Source organism: Hyperoodon ampullatus (genome assembly GCF_949752795.1).
Source record: "Hyperoodon ampullatus genome assembly, chromosome: 2".
Taxonomy (NCBI): Eukaryota; Metazoa; Chordata; class Mammalia; order Artiodactyla; family Ziphiidae; genus Hyperoodon; species Hyperoodon ampullatus.
The window spans coordinates 99,580,090-99,591,551 of NC_136915.1; the positions used below are offsets into that span (position 1 = coordinate 99,580,090).

Genomic DNA, 11,462 nt, shown 5'->3' on the forward strand with positions numbered 1-11,462 from the left:
CGGTGGGGAGCCGGAGGAGTCGACCGCCGAGCCGAAGCCCGGAGGCTGGGAGCGTGACGCACTGGGCTCTTCACAAAGGCAGCATTGTGAGGTTGGCAACGCGGGCGCAGGGCGGGGCAGTGCTCCCACCGTAAGCGCGCGGCGCCCTCTGCAGGCCGCAGGCGGCGACACACCGGTAGCCTCAGCTTTCCTCCCCTCCCTTTTCCCGCCTTCCTCAGGCCACGTTTTTTTGTTGTTATAGCTCTTTCCGAGTCTTTCTAAGCCTCCGACTTCCGTCCCTTACCCCTCCTCTTCGAGGCCGGGAGTGTCAGTGTCTTCGCAGGAAGACTGCCAATAAAGTTTTTCCCCTTCTCGCTCTCAGGCTCCCCGCCTCGCCCCAAGTACCGCGAGATCCGGCAGCACGGCTAGCATGGCGGCGGCGTTTGAACCCCCGGCGTCCTTAAAGACCGTGGAGAGCACTATGCCGGCGGAGCGTGTGGCCGCGCAGTTCGCGGCTCCGGAGTCAGCCCCCAGGCCAGTGCGGAGTCTACGGACGGCTCACGACATCAACGGTCCGCGGACCCGCACCGGGGACGTGCTGCTGGCGGAGCCGGGGGACTTCGAGTCGCTGCTGCTGTCGCGGCCGGTGCTGGAGGGGCTGCGGGCGGTTGGCTTCGAGCGGCCGTCGCCCGTGCAGCTCAAGGCCATACCGCTGGGGCGGTGCGGACTTGGTGAGGGCTGGGGCCCTGAAGGGGCCGGAAGGGCCGCAGGAGGGGGCGGCGGCGGCCAAGCCCGTGGCGAGAGCCGGGAAGGGCCCAGAGCGGCCGTCTTGCAGGGCTCGTCCCGGGGCAAGACGCCGCACGCATGCGAGCCTCAGTTTCCTTCTCTGTCAAACGGAGACGCAGTATTGAATTTGGAGATAGTTGAGGTCCATTCCACGCTGTCAGGTGGTTCTACGTTTGGGAATATAAACGGCAGGAAAGATCTCAGATGAGATCAGCCTGGATTAGGGTAGGCCCTAAATCCAGTGACAAGAGTCCTTATAAGAGAAGGGAGAAAGGCAGAGAAGAAAGCCATGTGAGAATGGAGGCAGAGATTGGAGTTACACAGCTCCAAGCCAAGAAATGTCTCAGTCGTCAGAAGCTGGAAGAGACAGGAAGGATTGTACCATAGAGCCTTAGGAGGGAATGTGGCCCGGCTGATACCTTGATTTCATATTTCTGGTCTCCAAAACTGAGAAAATAAATTTCTGCTTTCTAAGCCAAAAAAAGAAGACAAACGGTGGAGGTTCCGGGAGGAGACCTGTTTCTGGATATGGCCACATGCTTGTTTTAGAGTTAACTTAAAAACGAAGGTGGTTAAGGATGTGATCTCTGGAGGCCTGTCTAGTTCTGGGATTTCATGTTGGTACCTAAGCTTCTTTAGTCAGTCCTGGCTAATGATAATTTTTTTTTTCCTCCTCAGATTTAATTGTTCAAGCTAAGTCTGGCACTGGGAAAACCTGTGTATTCTCCACCATTGCTTTGGACTCTCTTATTCTTGAAAACCTAAGTACCCAGGTGAGTTTAGCTCGGAGGACCCAAGGAGAGTATGTTATGTGGATTTACTACAGGTCAGATGAAATACCAGTAGCTCCTCAGAGGTAGAAGTGAATGATCGTGTTAAGACATATGAAAAGTATACAAGTAAAGTAGATATTAAGGCTGTTGAGTGGTGGTGGTGTGGTTAGTGACCAAATACACATTATTAGTGTTAGAAGTTTAGAGATTTCTATTATTACTGCGTGTTAAATAAAATGAGTCTGCCACGTGTGTCAATTTTGTCATTACTTGAGAATACAGATAAGGATTCTTTATTCTTTTATTTGCTCACTAGATTGTGGTGAGGTTTAGCATTTGACCTGATTCATGGTAATGAGGTGTTTGGCTACTGTAGGTAACTGCATGTGGTTCTTACAGTGAATGTATTATACTGATCTTCCATCTTCTGGGCTCTCTCAGAGTAGGGTCTAAGAGGACCTTACCCAAATTAACAGGAGATTTGGGTTTGGAGATCATTTCTTCAGCAAAGATTTGTTGAGCCCATGTTTTATGTTTAAACAGTATGCCAGGCATTGGGGATATACAGATGAATCAGGTATGACCCTCATAGTCTTACTTTGTGGTTTAGTAGTTACAGCAGGCTGTATTTCAAGGTCTCAGTCATGTATATCTGATGATGACTCTTTAACAGTGTTTTTTAACCCAGATACTCATATCTGGGTTAAAAAACACTGTAAAGCTTTTTGAGTCCTGCCTTATGTATTTATTTTACCGACTTGTTAAAGGTATATTTTATGTTGTTTTTAGATTTTGATCTTGGCTCCTACAAGAGAAATTGCTGTACAGATACATTCTGTTATCACAGCCATTGGAATAAAAATGGAAGGCTTAGAGTGTCATGTGTTTATCGGAGGGACTCCATTATCACAAGACAAAACCAGACTTAAAAAGTGTCATATTGCTGTTGGTTCTCCTGGTAAGATATCAATGCCTGTTAATAACTGGAGCTTTTAAGTAACTGAACACTTCTATATAACAATAAGAATATGGCAATCTTTGATAATTATGGTAATTATTTTGAGGATTAAAAATGAAGAGCATTAGATTAGTGAGATATAAACACATGACTGGATTACCAACAGAATTTTTGAAATTTCTGTTTCTAAGGATGTTTAAGAACAAGTATGGGATAGGCTTCTGAGAAGAAGAGGAATGAGAAGATTTCAGAAAGCCCTTCTAAGCCATGGATTGGGATTATTCTTTGCTTCCGTATTAGTCCTTTGGTCATGAGTCCCTCAGAATCATAATTTAGCATTCAGTGCCTTACAAGTCTTTTGACAGGAAGTGTTTATTTTCCATACATATTGGTGATGAAATGTGAGGGAAAAAATAATGGATTTAGGGAAGATCAGAACTCAGGATTTCTAATTTGTGGTTTAATGTGTAAAGAATAATGAGGGTTGGGTCAGGAAAGTCAGCAATTCAACCTGTAAGTAGAATAACAACATTGGCTGAAATTTGCACAGTTTTGGTGCATATGAATATTTGAATATGTTTTTTTCTGGACTTTAGGCAGAATTAAACAACTGATAGAACTTGACTACTTGAATCCAGGCAGTATACGTCTCTTTATTCTTGATGAAGCAGATAAGCTTTTAGAAGAAGGCAGCTTCCAGGAGCAAATAAAGTAAGAAAAATAACTAACTTGACTATTAAAATGGTGCCCCAAAGTATCTGTCTTTTGCTTTTGTAGGTGGTGATTATCATCTGAATAGTTTCCATGGTGTGTGTGTTTTTCTTCTATTTTGCAGTTGGATTTATTCTTCCTTGCCTGCCAGTAAACAGATGTTGGCAGTGTCAGCTACTTACCCTGAATTTTTGGCTAATGCTTTGACAAAGTACATGAGAGAGCCCACTTTTGTAAGACTAAATTCCAGTGATCCGAGTCTCATAGGTGTGTACAGATATTGGATATTTAGTGGGTTGGTTTGTGATATTCTGGAGCTTTCCTTTGCTAAGTTGGCTTTTGCTTTCATATTTGCTATAGAAAATATGTTCATTTTAACAGAAGACTCTTCTTTGTAGGTTTGAAGCAGTACTACAAAGTTGTCAGTTCATACCCTTTGGCCCATAAGATTTTTGAGGAAAAGACTCAGCATTTACAAGAATTGTTCAGCAAAATTCCATTTAATCAAGCCTTGGTCTTTTCTAATTTACACAGCAGGTAATGTACCTTAAAAAGTCATCTGGGGGGCTTCCCTGGTGGCGCAGTGGTTGGGAGTCCGCCTGCCGATGCAGGGGACACGGGTTCATGCCCCGGTCCAGGAGGATCCCACATGCCGCAGAGTGGCTGGGCCTGTGAGCCGTGGCCGCTGAGCCTGCGCGTCCGGAGCCTGTGCTCCGCAATGGGAGAGGCCACGACAGTGAGAGGCCCGCGTACTGCAAAAAAAAAAAAAAAGAAAGGTCATCTGGGGAACTTGTGAAATAAAAGGATAGGTGTGGGGCAGTATTTGTAAAGTTATAACCCTCTGTGTTATTTTTCATAGAGCACAACACTTGGCTGATATCCTTTCTTCTAAAGGCTTTCCTGCAGAGTGCATTTCAGGTAAGTTCATCTCTTAAATTTAATCTTTGTTTAGCATCCTGACTTGAAGCTTCTCCAAAGTCAGGAGGAAGAGATACCACTTCCTGAGTTGTCTTGTGAGTGTGAGGTTACACTGAGTCTTCAGAGTAAAAGGAATTTCAGGTTTATTTTTCACTGGGATTTGTCTTTTTAAGAAGTAACATGGTATATACTAAAAAACTAGAAAACTGGAGTTATATCCACAAAGAACTTAATAACTTTACAAAATAGAGTCTGTCTTTATTATCTTAAGATAATCATTGTAAAAAATGCAAAGAATTGCTAACTAAATTGACTTTTACAGTCTTGTGGAAGGCAAAACTAATTCATTTTTGACACAAAGCTAAATTATTACTGTTGACCTAGGAATGAAAGATTTAAAGGAATTTTTGATAAGTGAGATCCTTTTTAGAGTTTTGATTGCTATCTCAGCTTAGTTTTTAACCTGTTAGCATAAGCTCATTTAGTCGTGGTAAATCATGAGATACTGGGGAGACTGTTTTCTCATGGACCAGTATTTGGATGATAGATCACACTTCAACACCAAATTGGTAAACAGCTGGTTAAAGCAATTTTATTTTCCTAAGAATTGTTAAACCTCATATGGCACTTTGTAGATATAATGTTTTTTAAAATTTTTTTTATTTTTATTATTTATTTATTTATTTTATTAGTCTCTGCTTTACAACAAAGTGAATCAGTCATACATATACATCTGTTCTCACATTTAATTTAATTTAAAAAAATTTTTTTTGCGGTACGCGGGCCTCTCACTGTTGGGGCCTCTCCCGTTGCGGAGCGCAGGCTCAGCGGCCATGGCTCATGGGCCCAGCCGCTCTGCGGCATGTGGGATCTTCCCGGACCGGGGCAAGAACCCGTGTCCCCTGCATCAACAGGCGGACTCTCAACCACTGTGCCACCAGGGAAGCCCAGATATAATGTTATATCTGCAGGCATAGCCTAGTCACCATTTAAAATTGAATTTCGAGTTGATTGCCTAACCATATTTTAGAAGATTCTGACTTCAGGTTTTGTTTGTTTGTTTTTCCTGACTTTAGTTCTTAACCTAGATTTGCATATAAGGACAGAATTAACTTTGGTTGTTAAAGTGTTAAGACTGGCAATTATGATTTCTGATTTTTGTGGACTTGATAAATGTATGTTCACTTGTTTTTATATGACTTTCTTTCTGGGTCTTTTTAGGCAACATGAATCAGAATCAGCGTCTTGATGCTATGGCTAAACTGAAGCAGTTTCATTGCAGAGTCCTCGTTTCCACAGATTTGGTAAATTTCCTGTTCAGTTTGGGTGACTAATCCATCTGGACATATGTTCTGTTATCAAATGTACAGATTTCATCTATTATTTTAGGTGGGTGTATCTGACAAGAATACCAGAAGATAATTGTCTTTCCAGTACTGGGGAATATGCCTTCTTCCTAAAAATGTCTTTTATATTTTTATCTTTATTGTTGAAATTAGTCATTAGAAATGAATTTTCTTTTCCTTTGCTCCTAAATATCCTCCTTGTTCTTAAATATCCTCCTATTCTTAATTTGGCTCTTGGTTATACTGAATAATATAGTGTGCCATGCAATGGCTAATGCACACATACAACTGTTCTCTTCTTCAATTCAAGACTTCCCGTGGAATTGATGCTGAGAACGTGAATCTGGTTGTAAACCTGGATGTACCATTGGATTGGGAGACATATATGCATCGGATTGGCAGAGCTGGCCGTTTTGGTAAAAAAAAAAAAAAAAAAAAAAAAAAGGAAAGAACAAAGTTTGGGTGCTTTCTTTAAGGGGAGGAAGCTATAATGTGACAGGTGGACTTCAAGTGTCATATATGTGAAAATGATTTACTACTTAACATTCCTTCTGTGCTTTAGGTACTTTGGGACTGACAGTGACCTACTGCTGTAGGGGAGAAGAAGAAAATATGGTGATGAAAATTGCCCAGAAATGTAAGATCAATCTTCTGCCTTTACCAGGTATATTTTTTCTGTTTCATATTGCTGTAAAAATAATGATGATAGGCCTAAAAAAGTAATAGTTAACATAGAGTACTTATGTGTTGGATACTGTTCTAAGTATATATGTTAACTCATGTAATTCTCACCACAGTTATGTGAGGTATGTGCTATTATTATCTACCTTTTGTAGATGAGGATATTGAGGCATAGAGAGGTTAAATATTTGTCTAAGGTCTTACAGCTAATAAGTAGCAGGGAGAAGATTGCAAACTAACAACACATGAAAAATGAAAAATATTTTCCTACTGTATTAACTCCATATTTTGTAGCCCTGAAATTTGATTTTATTCTTTTATATCAAGGGATGTATTTTACCTCCTATGTTGCTATGAAGGTAATTCTTGCCATATTCTCCTTTGTCACCATGGGGAAGGAATAGTATCTTTAATTTGAACACTTCTGAAAATGTTGAAGTGTTTTCTTTTGATTGTAATGAATCATTTATCAAGCTGCTTTTTTAAAAATTTTTATTTATTTATTTTTGGCTGTGTTGGGTCTTTGTTGGGTCTTCGTTGCTGCGTACGGGCTTCCTCTAGTTGCGGTGAGCGGGGGCTGCTCTTCGTTGCGGTGCGCGGGCCTCTCATTGCAGTGGCTTCTCTTGTTACAGAACGTGGGCTCTAGGCACACGGGCTTCAGTAGTTGTGACACGTGGGCTCAGTAGTTGTGGCTCCTGGAAGTGCCCGCCCAGTTTTTTAGGGTTTCTAAAAAAGTTTTCAAGAGATCATTAATAGTTTCAAACATGCATTGTTTCCAAGACAGCAGTTTTAAAAAGCAACTTGGGGTTTCCCTGGTGGCGCAGTGGTTAGGAATCCACCTGCCAGTGCAGGGGACACGGGTTCAATCCCTGGTCTGGGAAGATCCCACATGCCGCAGAGCAACTAAGCCCATGCGCCACAACTAATGAGCCTGCGCTCTAGAGCCCACGAGCCACAGCTACTGAAGCCCACGAGCCTAGAGCCCGTGCTCCACAATAAGAGAAGCCACTGCAGTGAGAAGCCTGTGAGCCACAACGAAGAGTAGCCCCCGTTCACCGCAACTAGGGAAAGCCCGCGTGCGGCAACGAAGATCCAATGCAGCCAGTCAATCAATCGATCAATCAATAAACAAACAAACTTACTAAAAAAAAAAAAAAAAAACAACTCCTGGGTGGAAATATGGTTTATTTGCTGTACAACTGACCCTTGAACAACAATGGGGGGTTTAGAGGCACTGAGCCTCCATGCAGCATAAATCCCTGTATAGCTTATAGTCAGTCTTCCATCCCTGCCTTTCTGCATCCACTGATTCAGCCAACAGCAGATTGTATAGTACTGTTGTACGTATTGGAAAAAATCTGCATATAACTGGACCTTCACAGTTCATACCTGCAGTTCAGACCCGTGTCATTCAAAGGTCAACTGTATATGTTAATGTATGCATGTTAGTGTGTGTATATATACGTTGTATAGATACATAAATGTATACTTATATAATGTATACATGACCTTCTGGAAGATGGAATATGTAGTTATTGAATAAATATAACAATGAATATTTTACCAATTTATATTTAACTCCTTTAGTGATTTTTACAAAGCTAGATGAAGCACAGGTTTGGGAGTACTGTGGATTTTAGTAGTTTTGGCTTTGTGATAACTCATTTTCACAGATTTTTTAAATTGCTCTAAGCTTATGTCCTGATTTACAAAATATTTGTTTTTAGAGTAGATGGTCTTTAGGTTCTCTATCAGTTCTAAGACTATATTTTGTTAATTCTCTCTATGTATAAGTCTATTGGTGATCTTTATAGTTATAAATAATGGAAAAAATAAATCGAAAATTGGTACAAGAGAGTTAGGACTTGTGGTAGGACTCAGTATCATAACATCTAGTGATAAAAATAAGATTTGCCTTTGGTTACCGGAAAGTGACATATTTGGATCTTTATGAAAAGTTAACAGAGCCCCGAAATGATGAGAAAATGATATTTATAGTGTTAGATCTATACTGGACTAGGCACTTGTGTGGCAACAGACTGTTCGGGTGAGTTGCCTGGAGCAGGATCAGGGGGGAATTGGCCTGAATGATAGGTCTCCGCAAGCAAGGGATGGCACCTTAGTAGGAATCCAAGTTTAGTTAGAGGGTCTGTTCAGTGAAGGATCAAGAGTCCCAGCTGAAGAATCCAGATCTGAGGGAATGAGTAGTGGGTACACTACATGCAACACCACTAGCAGCAACAGACAGGTGAGGTCTTTGTAAAGCAGGGCCTCTGTGTACTTAGTCTGCCTAAGATGAAAATTGGTCACACTTTGGAAAGATCTGAGTGCAGGTGGAAGCAAATTGTCATGCCTGGATGGGATAGGGAATTTAGGGAGTTAGAGCCAGCAAATTTTTTTAAACTTACAAGTGCCATTGGTACCACAGATCTTTTCACAGTCATCTGGCTTTTTTCCCCGTGGAGGTTTTTTTCCTCCACCGTTGAGGGCAGTGATTTCCCCCTGGTAGAATATAGGGTGGCAGATTTACTTGGGTACAGAGTTGCAGTTGTAATATTTCCCAGTTGGTAAGCTTTGGGGAGCACAATCCATTTTCTAATATCTTGTTTTGCTGTTATCAGTAGTGAGATAATGGGGAGGAGTTGGGGAGAGGGAGACGAGGAAGGATGGGAGAATCGCTGTAGAGGCATACCTCACTCCTAGAATAATAAGCTCTTTTCGAGTGAGGGGGTATGGGATGGGTCTTTTATATTTTTGGGCAAATTTCCTTACTGCAAGTTTTGCTTAGGTCTTTTAAAATACTAATATATTAAGCTTCTTAGTATAGTGTTAGTATATTTTGTTTCTTAATCTTATTTGACCATGGAAAGCTTTATTAATCCATTCAGAAAATGCTGGTCTAGAACAGCTTGAGAATTAAATACTTTTTTTATTCCTTTTATGTAGATCCTATTCCTCCTGGTCTGATGGAAGAATGTTTGGATTGGGATGTGGAGGTTGAAGCTGCCATGCATACATATGGCTTAGCAAGTATACCTACACAGACCCTAAAACAAATTCAAAAAATAGAGAGCACCTTTCAAACTCAGAAAGCTCATGGTAACCACATGGCTTCATCTAGAAATACTTCTGTATCTGCACTATCAGTCAAATCAAAAAATAATACCAAACAAAAGCTTCCTGTGAAAAGCCACTCAGAGTGTGGAATTATAGAAAAAGCCATGTCACCAAAACAACTGGGCTGTGCCGTACAATTGGAAGAGCAAATGAAGAATTCTGTTCAGACCTCTGTTGAAAACTCTACTAACAGTAAGCACCAAGTCAAAGAAGCTTCTGTGTCACTCCCCAAAATTCCTTGTCTGTCTTCCTTTAAAACCCATCTGCCATGTACTTTGACTTTTGCAGAATTGATGGAGGATTATGAACACTATATTAAAGAGGGGTTAGAGAAACCTGTGGAAGTCATCAGACACTACACAGGTCCTGGGGATCAGACTGTGAATCCTCAAAATGGTTTTGTGAGAAATAGAATTACTGAAGACAGTGTGCAGATATTGGCAAGTAGTAGCCAATCTGGAGACTCTGAGAGTGACAGTGATTCTTACAGTTCAAGGAGTTCTTCCCAGAGCAAAGGAAGTAAGTCATACTTGGAAGGTTCTTCTGATACTCAGCTGAAAGACTTGGAATCTATTCCTGTGGGTGGCCATATCTCTTTGGAACAACCTCTGAATGGAAATGACACCCCTCGTCTAGTAGAGTATCAAGAATCACCTGAAATCCAAATAAAGGCAAGGCATAAAGAGGGAGCTAACCATAACCAGAGAGCTAAGCAGAGCCGGAGAACCCTTCGCAGGCGGTCTTCCTATCGATTGCAGACAGAACCCCAGGAAGATGGTTGGTATGACCGCCATAGGGAAACACATCCGAGTTTTTCTAACACCTGTCAGGACTATGAGGAGTACTGGAGAGCTTACTACTGGGCGTGGCAGGAATACTATGCTGCTGCTTCTCAGTCGTATTATTGGAATGCTCAGAGGCATCCAAGCTGGATGGCAGCCTATCACATGAATACCATTTATCTACAAGAAATGATGCGTGGCAACCAGTGATTATAGGCTGCACGTCACGCCATCTGGGAATATCAACAAGTGATACCTTTGGATTGCCATCCTTGACCTGTAGTAGAGTGGCATATAGTGGCATTTTTGAGGAACTGGAGAAGTTTTGAGGCTTTCCACTGGGACACATCTAGTTTTCAGATTCTTTTGACCTAAATCAACCTGATTCAGGTCAGGTGAATTATCTTCTTTAAAAAAACTTCCTGGATGAGATTCTTGAAAGAAAATTTGGGGGACATAGAGCTAAAGGTCCCAGGGTGCCATTTTCTGTAAGCCGTTCCAAAAAGAAACACTTAAAAAGACATATGCCACTGCTTACTTAAAAGAAATAAAAACAGTTGAGATTTGAAAAATAATGCAAGTTTATGCTGTGGAGTTCTTTCCAAAAGTCTTGGGCTATATTTCCATAGAGGTGTGTTCTTGTAGAAATTTGTAGCATGGTAGATCAGAAAGCCCCCTCTCCTTTTAGGTTTAGGCAGGAAGGAATAAACATTGCTTCAGACTTTCCCGAAGGTCCTTGATTTGATGCTGTTTGCTTCCAGTAAAAATATTTATTACCAGTAAAAATAGAAACTTAGCCAAGTGTGTTGACATGTTTATTGTTCATCTTTTGAATATCTTTTGTCTTTAGAATTGTAGAAGCTGTCTGTGTTCTTTGGGTTGTTTTTTTTTTTGCGGTACGCGGGCCTCTCGCTGTTGTGGCCTCTCCCGTTGCAGAGCACAGGCTCCGGACGCGCAGGCTCAGCAGCCATGGCTCACGGGCCCAGCCGCTCAGCGGCCATGGCTCACGGGCCCAGCCGCTCCGCGGCATGTGGGATCTTCCCGGACCGGGGCACGAACCCATGTCCCCTGAATCGGCAGGCGGACTCCCAACCACTGCGCCACCAGGGAAGCCCTGTCTGTGTTTTTGATGTGCATTAAATAGCTAAGGATCATCAGTGGCTGTCTTGTTTTTGTTTCTCAGGAAAAGGAGCAGCTCTTAATCTTCGTTGATTTTTGGATCCTTTTATGAATCTGATGAAAGCTATAGATTTGTCCCAGAAAATTTCTCATTCTATAATCAAGAATTGTATATGTAATTTCAAAGGGTTCATAGACCCTTTGAAGCCCATCAGTGGAACCCAGGTTAAGAACTGCTGTACTCTGCTGGTATGCTAAGGGAAGTTTCTAGCATTTTTCTGAGATGCTGTAT

At 41.8% G+C, this 11,462-nt stretch overlaps 1 protein-coding gene across 1 annotated transcript; it reads left to right on the forward strand.

Annotated features, from left to right (window-relative positions):
* Positions 1-409: 409 nt before the first annotated feature.
* On the forward strand, positions 410-10,833 carry DDX20 (DEAD-box helicase 20; the record flags this gene model as incomplete). Its single annotated transcript, XM_079698379.1, has 11 exons — positions 410-710; positions 1,444-1,538; positions 2,328-2,496; positions 3,093-3,207; positions 3,332-3,474; positions 3,606-3,744; positions 4,067-4,125; positions 5,347-5,429; positions 5,782-5,887; positions 6,034-6,135; positions 9,099-10,833. 11 exons carry the CDS (start codon positions 410-412, stop codon positions 10,259-10,261), a joined length of 2,475 nt encoding a protein of 824 aa, XP_079554505.1. The 3' UTR covers positions 10,262-10,833.
* Positions 10,834-11,462: the final 629 nt, after the last annotated feature.